Raw genomic sequence first — 13452 nt, 5'->3', positions numbered from 1 at the left:
TCAGCAAACATACCTTGAACCCATAGTATGTTCTGGGTTCCAGAGCCAGTAATGAGAATACAAAAGAGTTCATAATGAGGTGAAAACCAAATATTCTGCAGAGGATGAAACAGTACTGAGGGTCTGGGCAAAGCTATTCGAGAGTGAAGGAGAGGGGACAATGAATTCTGCCTCCAGCATGTGCACCAGGTGGTGGTTACGAAGGATATGGAGAAAGAAGACTTTCCGAAGTAGGAGAAGTTTGCTTAGGAGTTTGAAAGAGAAGCAAGATTTTGTCAGAGGGGGAAAAGCATCCCAGTTGGGACGTGGGAAGAGTGTACTTGAAGAACAGAAAATTGTCCATCATAGCTATAACATAAAGTATATACAGGGTGTATGCAGAGAGTCGAGGATGGGAGTGTTATACAAAGGCAGAGATGTGGCATTGAGTAAGGGAGCCACACATGCATAAGCTATGCATTTCCAATATTCACAGCATTATTAGGCCACTTAGCGAGAGAGGCTCATGGAATTCATTTGGTTAAGGATTTCAGCCACATCCAGGACTGAAGCCAAAGTGACATGACTGATCCTAGCCCAGTGCGGCTGTGGGAGCTGTGGATTATTTGCAGTACCATTGATATTCACATGCACAGCACAGGAAAGCTCTCCAAGAGACCCTCCGCTCCACATTTGAATGAAAGAAAAATAAGAGGGCATTTTTATAGGTGTAACTTTTTTTTTTGAGACAGTCTTACTCTGTCACCCAGGCTGGAGTGCAGTGGTGTGATCTTGGCTCACTGCAACTTCCGCCTCCCAGGTTCAAGCGATTCTCCTGCCTCAGCCTCCTGAGTAGCTGGGGTTACAGGCGTCTGCCATCGCACCCGCCTAATTTTCTTTGTATTTTTCGTAGAGACAGGGTTTTACCACCTTGGCCAGACCGTTCTTGATCTCCTTGACCTTTTGATCCACCTGCCTTGGCCTTCCAAAGTGCTGGGATTACAGGCGTGAGCCACTGCACCCGGCCAGGTGTAACTTTGAATCCATCCATGGTTGACTCTAAAGCGGATCAATTCACAAACTGGGTATTTTATTAAATTTTAGAAACAAATCACTCCCAGCACACTTCTTACTAATGGCAGAGAACATTCATTCAACACGTTGACCACCTACTATGTGCCCCATAGACCTAGACAGACAAGATCTCTACTCTCCCAGAGTTTACAAGAAAGGGGGAAAGGTCAATGTTCAACAAATATCCATAGAAATATACAATTAGAATTTATTTATTTATTTTGAGATGGAGTCTTGCACTGTAGCCCAGGCTGGAGTGCAGTGGTGCGATCTTTGCTCACTACAACCTCCACCTCCTGGGTTCAAGTGATTCTCCTGCCTCAGCCTCCTGAGTAGCTGGGATTACAGGTGCGCACCACCATGCCCAGCTAATTTTTGTATTTTTAGTAAAGATGGGGTTTTGCCGTGTTGGGCAGGCTGGTCTTGAACTCCTGACCTCAGGTGATCCACCCGCCTCGGCCTCCCAAAGTTTTTGGATTACAGGTGTGAGCCACCATGCTCGGCCATTTTTTTATGAGTACAGGTTGAGTACCCCTTGATCCAAAATGCTTGGGACCAGAAATATTTCAGATTTTGGATGTTTTTTCAGATTTTAGAATATTTGGATTACATTAACTAGTTGAGCGCCCCAAATTTGAAACTCTGAAATCTGAAATGCTCCAAGAAGCATTTTCTTTGAGGGGCATGTTAGCACTCGAAAAGTTTCGGATTTTAGAGCACTTTGGATTCAGATTTTCAGACTTGGAATGCTCAACCTGTACTATGAATGAAAAAGTAGAGTTCAGTGAGATTAAAAATAGAAACTGACTTGATGGCATGGGGAGGTAGGTAAAATAACAACTGAGCATTTTCTAAAGAAGTGACATATACCCTGAGATCTGGAAGATGAAAAGAGTGAGGTGAAGATTATTCTAGGCCAAGGGGACAGCTTGTGGGAAGCTCAAAAATAGGACAGATGTGTAATGTGTTCACTTCAAAGAAAAGAAAAATTAATCTGTCTGTATCATGGTGCCAGGGAAGAGAGGTGTAGGATGGCCTGGGGAGGTAGTCAGAGACTAGACCACAGGGGACCTTTATCCTAAAAGCAATGAGAAACCACTGAATGGTTTCCAGCGGAGGAGTGGCCAGGCCTGCATTTGGAAAGATCTACTCTGCCAGCAGCTGGAGAATGAACTAAGGAGGGACGAACATGGAAGCAGGAAGACCACATAGGATGTTATCACATAGCCCAGCCTAGAGATAATGGTGACCAGGACTTCAGATGTGGCAGTTGTGACGGACAAACAGATGACTGCAAGCTGCATGCTAGAAGCAGGATTGCTTTGGCTGATTGGTGAGCTGGACCTGGGAAGTTCACAAGGGGAAGGGGTATCAGGCGTAACTTTCAGTTCAGACTAGAGCTCTACTTAGATGGTGATGCCCATCAGGTATCTCCTGAGGTGTAGAAAGTTTCTCCCATCCAAGTCCTAACCAGGCCCGACCCTGCTTAGCTTCCGAGATCAGATGAGATCAGGCGCTTTCAGGGTGGTGTGGCCATAGACTGAGGTGTAGAAAGTTTCTGTGAAAAGATCAAAGTTCGGCTCTGTTCCATTTGATACACTTATGAGACATCCAAGCAGAGAGGTGAGGGGGGCATTTAGAGGAAAGGGCCTGGAACTTTGAGAAGAAATCTGCGTGGAATACACAAACATGGAAGCTCCTGGAATCCAAACCCATGAAGTGAATGATACACCACAGGAAATGTAGCATAGATGAAAAGGACCCATGGCTGAGTCCTGAGGAACTCCAGCACAGAGAGTGTTCAGGGAAGGAAGGTCGTTCAGCAAAGTAGACAAAGGGACTTGCCAGAAAGAAAAGTGTGTGTGTGTGTGTGTGTGTGTGTATGTGTGTGTGTGATCAAAAATCTAAGGGAAGACAGTGGCTTCCGATGGAGGGAAGGGCGGAGTGCTGAATGCTGCTGAGAATCAGGAACAGTGAGGTAAGGATGGGAGAGTTCCTGCTGGCTGCAGCAATATGGGATTTTTCTGGTGATTGGCATTCACAATTTAAGTGCAGAGGTCAAATGAAAGCCAAATTGAAGAGGAATGAAGACTCAGTAGGGATAGGGAAGTAAACATTTATGTGCAGGTAGATTTCCAGAAGTTTGATTGTGAAGATGAGAGAATAGGGCTGGAGAAAGGTTTAAGTTGGATGTACTGGCACACATTTGTTGAAGACTATGACTGTAGCCCAGTTAAATAGCCCCCTTTCCTGACTAGGTCATGTTAGCTTGATCAAAATGTAGTTCAGGCAAAAAGTTGCCCTCCAGCATGAACAGCTCCACAGAGCATAAAGACCTACACATCTCAAATTCTCCAACTAATATCTCAGAAGTCAGTTCTGAAACTCTAAGAGGGCATTCCTATATTCACAAGAAATTACTTCTCAGGCACCTACATGACACCCAGTCTTCAGTGATCTAAATCCATGTATTACTTTTTTTTCATGGAACTGAACCAGTAGCAGATAATTCCCCCAAAGCTTTCAATACAGTTTTCTTTCAGTTCTCCACAACATGCATGAATATAATATTCATGGTCAGAGTTTCCTGATGCGTGTATGTTAATTATGATCACCACAAGTAAGACAGCTATTTCTAAGAAAGGGTTGAAATCGCCCCTCCCACCTCCTACCTCCCCACTCAGACACCAACTTGAGATTTCCTAGTTTTGCCAGAAATCCTCCTCAGGGATCACCTTGTAGTAGTCATGACAAAATTCCTTAGCCCCGGTCCTAACTCAGCTGCAACTCTGCACTATTTTGCCTCCACAGTGTTTAGGCTTTATTGCCAGGCACTACTCCTTTATCATAATGAATCTTACAACAGAGAGAAGACCATGTGCTCATACAGGTCATTCCCTGTAAGAACCTCAGTCTTCCTAGGTGATTGGGCTTTCAAGCAGTAATCTAAAATTCACCCATCCTGCCCTGCAAGTTTCAGATTTGGAGAATATCTTAAATCTTAAATACTGTTCTTATTTTCATACCATTGTTGACACAAAACATTTACAGTCAAACAAACAAGTAAACTTTTAATGCGGGAAGTTCAGTGTATTCTAGTGAATATAAAAGATGACCTGGATTTAGGAAGAGAATTCTATTTCTACCCTTCCCCTTGACCCACACCATGCATGACCTTGGAGGAGTTACTATGCCTCAGATTTTTCATCTGTAAAATACCTACTTCCTACCTTGGAGGATTAACTTGATAATGTCTGTAAAATACTTTGAGGTCTTAGAGGAAGGACACCACAGCATTATCATATGTCATTCTTATTAGAATCATGTCGATGCATATGAATAGAAAGTGTGGACAGTGGTCTAAGGAGTGAGCTTGGAATAATATTGGCTTAAAATAAGTCTGATATATTTGTGTCTGTACTGACAATGTGAATGGCCCTAAAAGACTGTGTTAACTAACCCTACTTATTTCTGGTTGTGCTTCAATCTCACTTTGAATGTTAACTCTAAACCGCTAACCTGTTTCTTTCCCTTTATTCACTTTTTCCACCCACCATTGCATGACATCAGGGTCAGTTTTGTGCATGACACCCGCTACCAGTATTGGTAGGTTTCAACCTTTTTTATTTGTCTTTTATATGATGTACAATACCTTCACTTGCTTGAAATTTGTTTCTGAGATGGTAGAAATGCTACAGGAAATAGTAGATTTGAAGGCTTATTTGGCTTTAGAGTTAACATATAGGTTTTTAAAAATGTACTTATATATTTAAGAAAATGACGGTTTTAATGTGACCTCTTGTGCTAGAACAATCACTACAAAAACATAAAGCCACAAGTACGAGTCTGCTTTTTAATGATTTGTGTTTTGTTTCTCTTTATAGTTTATATGGTATAGCGTAAGGAACAGAGCTTACTCTATCAGCGAGGCAGGCTAATTTCATCAATGTTTGAAAGTTTCATAGTGGTGTGCCTTTATCTCCTCTTTGCTGTGTGTTAGAGCGATCAGAGTTTCCCAGAAGTATTCATTTTTTACAAATTATAAATGGATGTATTTTGAAACCGAATGTCTGAGCTTCTTAACTTAATTATCTTTTCTAATTTTAAGTGTTGATTTATTTGGCATGATTTTTCTGGACCTCAGCATTCCCTTAGCCATTCAATTTTAATAGCAGATAGTAGTTGTCTTCACACACATGAATGCCTTGGTACAAACGTCTGTCTTTAAGACACGTGGATTAGATCTACTTAGAGTCAAGAAAAAGAAACATTGCAAATTTTGCCTGGCTATTTCAGAGTAACTGTGTTAGAATTTGCATCAAGGCTATGATGTTTGCTCCATCGTTTATTGATTCAAATAAACCACAACCCACAGCAGTTCCATTTCATGTAAGCAGTTCCAAATTGAAAAAAAAAAATTCAATTTCACCACAATTCCAAAGAACATCCTATCCCAAATTAGGCCTCCATATGGAGACTTGGATGTCTCAGAATTTATGATTAAAAGTGATGATCACATATTCTTGCTTCATCAGACATCACCTTTCACAACTTTAGAAACAACCATTATTACATACAACGTATACTCTGAATTGGGAATGGATCTATTGTTAGAAGTAAAATGTTTATAAATACATCAACCAAAGTAATCTGCTTTGGCCTTTCTGGGAATCACTGATTATGTTTTAAAACTTCCTTTAATTGTACTTGTAATAAGCTATTTTCCCTTTTTTATTTCTCTCCCATGCTTCCTTGCTTTGCATTGTGATTGCATGCCATCTGCTGGTTTAACCCATGATGGCTTGCTGCTCTGATATTCACCATGCCAAAATACCACTTCTATTACCATAATGCTACACCCTCCTGTTCATTGCTCCCATGGTTCCCCTCCTGAAAGTACCCATGATGCACAGCGCTACGTCCGCCACTGTCTCTGCAGCAACAACTCCTGCAACAAGTGTCCCCTTCGCAGCAACAGCCACAGCCAATCAGGTTTGCTCCTTTTAAAGCTTTCTTTCACAAATCCCAAACTCTAAATGAGTGCTGATATTTAAAAAAAAAATTCTCGGTGAGAATTTTTTTTTCATGTTTATCCATCAAATTTTATTTTTTAAATTAGTTTATAGCAAGCATTTACAGACAGGTTGCACTTATTTAGAGTTAACATTTACTGCAAATAATGATGTAGCTATGTTTTGTGTTGCACTGTTTGTTTTCGTACCTAATATTGTGTAATTAACCTGACAGGCTTAAATTCCTTTTAGTACAGCATTACCTATCCAGTGGTTTGTGAATGGCCACATAAAAATCGTAGACGCGCACCCATGGGTGCTTCAAAACTGGCTCTATTTTAATTCGGTTCATTCAGACCCCATCATCTGTGTGGAGGAAGAAATTCTCCTCTTAGAAAGTCTTCCCTTTGGCCTAAGTGTCATATTTGAGGTCTGAATAATTCTTATGATCATTTGACCTCGGTCTTAGGTTCTGCCAAACTCACTTGGCTCCCACTTCACAATCTGCTCCAATACTGGCCTAAGAGCCAAACCATCCGGAATGAAGAGTCATGGGTGCCGCTGAACTCACAAAGGCTGGATATAACTGATGAGGAGCGTTTAACTCTGTTGGTTTAATGCATGTGCCAGTGAGACCATGGATGTACTATTTTGTAGTGACAGCCAGCTGCTATTTCCTACTCTGCGGTCACAAGCTGACTGTATTCCTGACCTTAGCCTCCCAACTTGCAAACATGTGCTTCTAGCCACAAGGAGACAGCGTGAGGGTGAATGAGCAGAAACTCTCACCTCGCCTGGGAAAATACTTTATTGCGCATGCCCTCCCTTCACAGTAGAACAATTTTGGTTTGGTTTTAGTTTTGTTTCATGGGTTTTAAAATAAAATCAGCTCTGCTAATAAAAGATGACAAGGGATAAAAGAAACTAGGGGAAATCATGTTGGGGGATCATGGCAGTCCCAACCCGCATTCTGCAGGCTGGGAGGGCTGAGTCATGCTGCTTTCCACGTTCAAGTGAATCCACGATTCCAGCTCTGCAGGTTTCATCTCTACAAAGAGAGGCGTGAGTGGACAGGAATGCAGGAATAAAAGTTAAACCCTGTGACAGTGCTGACTGTGCCCTCAGCATTGTGACAGAGCAGGAGAGAGCAGAGAGTGGGGGAGGGAGGAGAGGCTGAACAGCAGTGCAGAGGCAGGCGTCAATCAACTGTGGACGATTCTTCAGCAATTCACTCCCACCTCTAAAATGCCAACCTGTCCTCCAAGGAAAGCCAACCCAGCTTCGAAACAAACAGAACAAAGAGCAGGCAAGGATGAGTTCTTTAGCTGGGAAGATGATGATGATTATGATGATGATGATTTAATGTGGGATGGGAGAAGGGAGAGAGACTGCATCTTTCCATTATTAGACCTGAGAAGGTCTAAAGCTCTTCTCAGTCATTCATTCTCAATACGGAAGCTGGATACCTGTTTCTTTCAAGTCTTAAGTCCTGCCTCCTTGAACTATGTTTAGTGATTTTTGACCCAATCTTTGTTACAAAGTGCTTTTATAAGAAAACAAGTTTGGACTGAGTGCAGTGTGTCATGCTTGTAATCCCAGCACTTTGGGAGGCCGAGGGAGGAGCATCACTTGAGCCCAGGAGTTGGAGACCAGCCTGAGCAACATGGTAAAATCTGGTCCGTACAAAAATACGAAAAAAAATAGCCAGCATGATGCCATACACCTGTAGTCCCAGCTACTTGGGAGGCTGAGGTGGGAGGATTGCCTGAGCCCAGGGAAGTTGAGGCTGCAGTGAGCCATGATCATGCCACTGCACTCTAGCCTGGGTGACAGAGTGAGACCCTGTCTCAAAATAAAATACAAGTTTGAAGTATAATATAGTAGTATTTGTTACAGTGAAATTCTATATGGTAAGTTTAGCCTTTTGGGCACTTAGAGATGTTTTTTAAGAAAGGAAAAGAAGCCAAGATAAAGAAACACTTTGGAGTTGTAGGATAAATTATTTTATCATGATAAATATTTGACCATGTGTCATATATATCGTTCAAGCCTAGTGATTCTTTGGCTCTGTTTGGTAGAAAAAAACTTTGAGAGATTGCATATGTATATTCAAGTTTCTCTCTCTCTCTCTCTCTGTGTGTGTGTGTGTGTGTGTATGTGTGTAGGGAGGCAGAGGTTGGAAGCGTGGAATAATCAGAAGCTAAAATACATCACTTTCAGGCAGGGTGTGAATGGAAAAGGAAATACATTGAAGTTTCAACTTCTTTAATTGCAAGCGTAGCTGAAGTTTCATTTCAATTTAATCCAAAGAAATATAATTAAAGGAGTGCCTGACAGTAGCTTCAAGAATCCTATATTCTGTGTTTTGCAGTTTATCGGATGTAGTAGTTGCTGCTGGATTGCACTTAAATGATGAAGAGAAATCCTTTAGCAGCTCTTGATGCAAGTCTGCTTGCACATGAAAAACATGAAAAAATAAATTATAGTGAACACAAATTTCCAGATATGATATTCTTTATGTATTTTCAATAAGTTTCAAAGAGCAAAGCATCGACAAAAGCCCTTGGCAATTCTTTTAACATCCAATCGTAGGAAACCCAGAGCTTATTAATGACTGAAATAACAAGTTATCATCTTGTTAAGATTTCACTCTTTAAACTCAAATAGAATCATACCCATGTGGATTATGTAAGTCATTTAAACATAATGAATCTCAGTTTCCTCATTTGTGAAAGGAGGAGTAGAACTAGATGCCCCTGGAGTCCCTCTCAGCTCTGAGATTCAGTGAACCAAAGGTTCAGTGACTATTGTTTTAGGCCCAAAGCATGAGAGTACAAAGATAAACACAGAATGGAAAGTGGAACTAATGATTCCAGAGTTCAGTGACTGATAAGCACCCTGCCTTCTTTTCTGTCTTTAACACAAAATGTAGTTGGAGTTTGACAAATTTTTTGTTAATTTGATCAATTCAGACTGTCACTTCAGATATTTAAAAATCTCATAGGCATTTGTAATTAGATACAAATCATTTATTGAGGAAAGAGGATTTAAACATCCCATGACAGCTTCTTAGGTCCAGTGCAATTTACACCTTACCCCATGGTGAGCCAAGCTGAACAAGCCACTCTATCCTCAGGCTGAATCAAGGTGCCACCAATAAAAGTTTTCACTGAACTTGGACTGGTGGTTTGAGATTAAATAAGGACAGAATCCAAATATATTTGGGAAATATAAAATGTTTTTTGATTGTTTAGCTTTAGGAACAGATAAAGAAACAAAAATATAATAAATTTACTAAGCACTCTTTTCTGTTTCAATTAAGGTATTTGGGCCTTAACAGACAAATTATACCTAATAGTAATAATATGATTATTATAAACCTCTTATTATGTGCCAGGTATGATTCTAAATGGTCTCTCTCATGTAATATATTACATATCATATCATACATTCTATTATATACTGTGTAAGAGAGGATACTTGTGTATAGATGTAGACACTCAATTCTTCACAATAGTTTTATGAGATGGGTGCAATGATCATCACCCGCATTTGATAGGTGGCAAAACTGAAACAAAAGTTAGCTACCTCAGCCAAAGTCAGACAGCTTCTACATGGTCTTGCTGAAGTTTAAACCTGACTCCAGAAGACTTGATTTAACCATGATGGTATACTGCCTTAGCAGCTCAAGCTAAGATGAATCCTACACTGGAGAGATGAGCTGGATTTGAACAGAGCCTTGAGCTAGCTATGTAAAGTAGCCAGGTCATCTTTAGAAACCATATAATAGGCCGGGCGCAGTGGCTCATGCCTGTAATCCCAGCACTTTGGGAGGCCGAGGTGGGCAGACCACCTGAGGTTGGGCGTTCGAGACCAGCCTGACCAACGTGGAGAAACCCTGTCTCTACTAAAAATACAAAATTAGCCAGGCATGGTGGCACATACCTGTAATCCCAGCTACTCAGGAGGCTGAGGCAGGAGAATCGCTTGAATCCAGGAGGCAGAGTTTGCTATGAGCCGAGATCACGCAATTGCACTCCAGCCTGGCCAAGAAGAGCGTAACTCTGTCTCAAAAAAAAAAAAAGAAGAAAGAAAGAAAGAAACCATATAATGGACCTTGTTATTTCAGTGTGATAAAATAACCAGTGAAAATTATCAATAATTTTTACAGAAGTAAGATAGCCTAAGAAAAAATTAGTCCTTTGTCTTAGGGAAACAGGTTCATGGGTTTCTTTTGTCATAGACTTTGTTCCTAACCTCTACTAATCATCTCACAAATAGCTTGTTAACAAAAGAAAAATTGGTTGGTGGGGGGAAATGATAGGTAGCATGTAAATTAGTCAATCTGAGTCCATTGACCAAGGACCAGAATGTGTAAATCTGTCAAAGATGCCTATATTGAAACAAATTTAATCTTAGAATGTACATTAAGAGAGGTAAAGCTTAGTAATGGATTACCTGTTTTTTCATAAGAAAAGAAATTTTAACAAAATGAGAGTGCAGAGTAAAATTCCTGAGCTCGAATTATTACAATATTCTAAGTTGTAATTTGTTTAGTATTTTTTATTTCAAAGTTATATTCTATTTCAAAGGGAGATAAAATAATTTTCAAATAAATACATTTTGAGTTTCTTCATTTATATACAGAGATCATTTAATTTACTTAATAACATTCTTAAAGGCACAATTAAAATACAATTTATCCTCTGAATCTTTCCCTGAACATCTCTCTCCTCCTCCCCCAGCAAGAAGTACTTTCCCTGTCCTCTGAATTCTACAAGGACTTTGCACATTCCTTAAGGCACTATCATTAAATAGAAAGACAAATGCAAGTCTACAAAGAAAGCTGGGGCAGTATCGAGTTTAGCTGGAGAATAACTCCCATTCAGACTGATCAGAGCATCCGTTTGTGGGAGTGGCTGCAGCGTAGGTTTGATTCTGATTGTGTGGGACCTTGATACCAAGTTAAAGGGTTCGGCCCTGACTTGGCCACTGCAGGATTTTCAAGCAGGACAGTGATGGAAACAGTACTCTAGGAAGAGTGAGCAGATGGATTCGAGGCGGGAGAGTCTGTAGAGGCCATTAAGAGGTTTTAACAAGAGCCTAAACTGGGACAATGGCAGCTGGCAAGTGGCCTACTTTGTCTTGCCTTTGCCCATTACAAAGGGAGTGTTACTTTTGGCAAAAGAGAAACATGAAAATGATTTCATACTATGGCAAAACCTGTCTAAATAAATGTCACGTGGTAGAAAGATTGAGGCTGCTGCGAAACTCAGTCCCTGCCAGCACAGCAGTTGGGTGGCCTCGCTGTTCAGACACCTGCAATGTGTTCACCTTTCACATGGGCCTTCCCATTTCCTACCTAAATGAGACTTGGAGTCACAAAAGCTCGCCCTACCTCCAACCACAGGCTTCTGCTTGAAGGAAAGAGTCCCCTCAGGTGTAGAGTGAATGTATATTGTCCATGTCTCCAAATCAGAGCTCTATGGACAGTGAACAGATTATCCACGTAATTCATTCTGGCCCGTTGAGTCCATGCTAGGGAAAGAGATTCTCACCTATTAATATTGGGAATCTTTTTACAGAGCATCACAAGAAGTGCTTTAGAAGCTAATGAAATCAGATTATACTCTGGGCAATATGTTAACCAACACTTAATCACATCCCCAAAAATGATGATTCATGTTTAATATTATGACCTCAAGGTCTTATCACATCTTCTGAACTCTCCTCCAAAGATTAAGTACATTCAGCAGAGAGTTGGCCTTAGGAAGAACTTATTGGAAATTAGTTGATAATATGTCATATACATATAGCCCTCTATTTATATTTGATAAATTAATTAGAAAATCTCATTTTCTAGACTTACCTGACATAGTTTTATTATATATGATAATCAATTTCAATGATATCTTATCAGAAAGATAAAATAATTACATGTAACTGGACATATATTATGTTTTATCTGGCCTGCTCTAAAGTATTGAAGAGGGAAGAGAAAAGCTTGTTTCTGACCTATAAACATGAACATAACTTTAAAGTTAGTTGTATATGGATTCTTGGATATGTAAGTCCACCTGTACTAACCAAGAAGTCTAGAAAGGTAAGATTGTGTTTTATTTCATCTCTCATTTCAGTTTTATAAAACATCTATTATTCAATGCCATCTGTCTGGACTATATTCAGACAAATGTAGGAGGCATTAAACATTCCCCACTATTCACCACTTGACCCATTTTGGGGCCTGCATTTTGTTTCACAAGAAAAATCTTGGTTCAGCAAGGCCCCAGTGTGGGAGGAGTAGGCTCCTGTCCTCTCTCTCCTGAAATACACGGTAAAGTGGCCGGCCTGTATGTATGGCTGATCAAACTGTGAAACACTCCTTTCTCGGAGTTTGCTTGTTCCTGGGAACAGATTACAGAAAGCAGCTGGGCCCCACGTATGTTGTTCTCCAAAAAAGCAGAGACAGCAACTGTCAGAATCCAGCCCTTGTAAACAGTAATCTGGGCCGAGACTTCTCTCTCTCTGCCTTACACTGCCTAAGTCCTTTAGCCACCTCTAACTGTTTGCTTATATTCTAACTGTAGAGGGGGGATTCAGGTTGGAGAATGGATGTGGTTACTTCAGATGGGGCAGAATTGCCATATCAAATATTTTGTAGAGAAGGCAGGAGAGAGAGAGAGAGATAGTAGAGAGAGATAGAAGGATTGAGATCGAAGGATTGAGATTGAAACCTCCTCAATTTCTTTGCGTAAAAAAATAAAACTATAAAAATTGCAGCATTTGCATTCAGTGAACGCTATTTGTTAAAGCTCCTTGGCAGTTTGAGGCTGAATTCCACTGTGCGCATGGCTAAAGATAGCAGAATCCAGACTTGCTTAGTATGCTAAAAAAAAAAAAAAAAAAAAAAAAAAAAAAAATTAAGGCTGGGAAGAGGTTGGGGAGTACTCTATCTTAGGTGGTCTTGGATCTATGAGAACAATATAGATGTACATTAATTTTTCTCTTCAAGAAATTAGAAAATAAGTAGACAATAGACTTTTTAATGTTCCTGACTCGGCAGCAGCTGTTTTGCAGGCCTACCCTGAAGTTTAATTAATAAATGCATTTGCGGATTCTCTAAGAAAAGGCTCAGTTATGTAAGTGTTGTAATCTAGTACATTTTCATTTTTCATGAATAATTTACACCTCTTGGTGAGAAACTTGGGTAGAATTCTTTTGTATATAGCACATAGAGACATCATATCAGCTCCAATTCTGTGCAGCTGAAGAGAAAATGTCAAGAGTCCTTATGCAGCACATTCTTGCCTATGGACGGTCCTTCACATGACACCTCAAATCCCATCCTCCTTTGCATTTTTTTTTTTTTTTTTTTTTTTTTTTTTTT

At 40.2% G+C, this 13452-nt stretch overlaps 1 protein-coding gene across 10 annotated transcripts in view; it reads left to right on the top strand.

Annotated features, from left to right (window-relative positions):
* The window catches only part of MBNL2 (muscleblind like splicing regulator 2), a 181519-nt gene that overhangs the window by 146093 nt on the left and 21974 nt on the right, over positions 1–13452 (top strand). For 3 of the 10 annotated variants that reach the window (XM_017854069.1, XM_017854066.1, XM_017854073.1), the window contains 2 exons: positions 4624–4659; positions 5951–6045. The exons of 2 other annotated variants lie outside the window; for them this stretch is intronic. In XM_017854069.1, the coding sequence (XP_017709558.1) occupies positions 4624–4659; positions 5951–6045 (131 nt within the window). The remainder of the gene's footprint in view (positions 1–4623; positions 4660–5950; positions 6046–13452) is intronic. 5 more of the 10 variants (XM_017854065.1, XM_017854064.1, XM_017854071.1 and 2 more) reach the window with 2 other exon arrangements.

The sequence above is a fragment of the Rhinopithecus bieti genome, unplaced genomic scaffold, assembly GCF_001698545.2.
Source record: "Rhinopithecus bieti isolate Rb0 unplaced genomic scaffold, ASM169854v2 scaffold_37657, whole genome shotgun sequence".
Taxonomy (NCBI): domain Eukaryota; kingdom Metazoa; phylum Chordata; class Mammalia; order Primates; family Cercopithecidae; genus Rhinopithecus; species Rhinopithecus bieti.
Note: the sequence above shows the minus strand (reverse complement) of the source record. Positions and strands in the feature narration are given on the sequence as shown.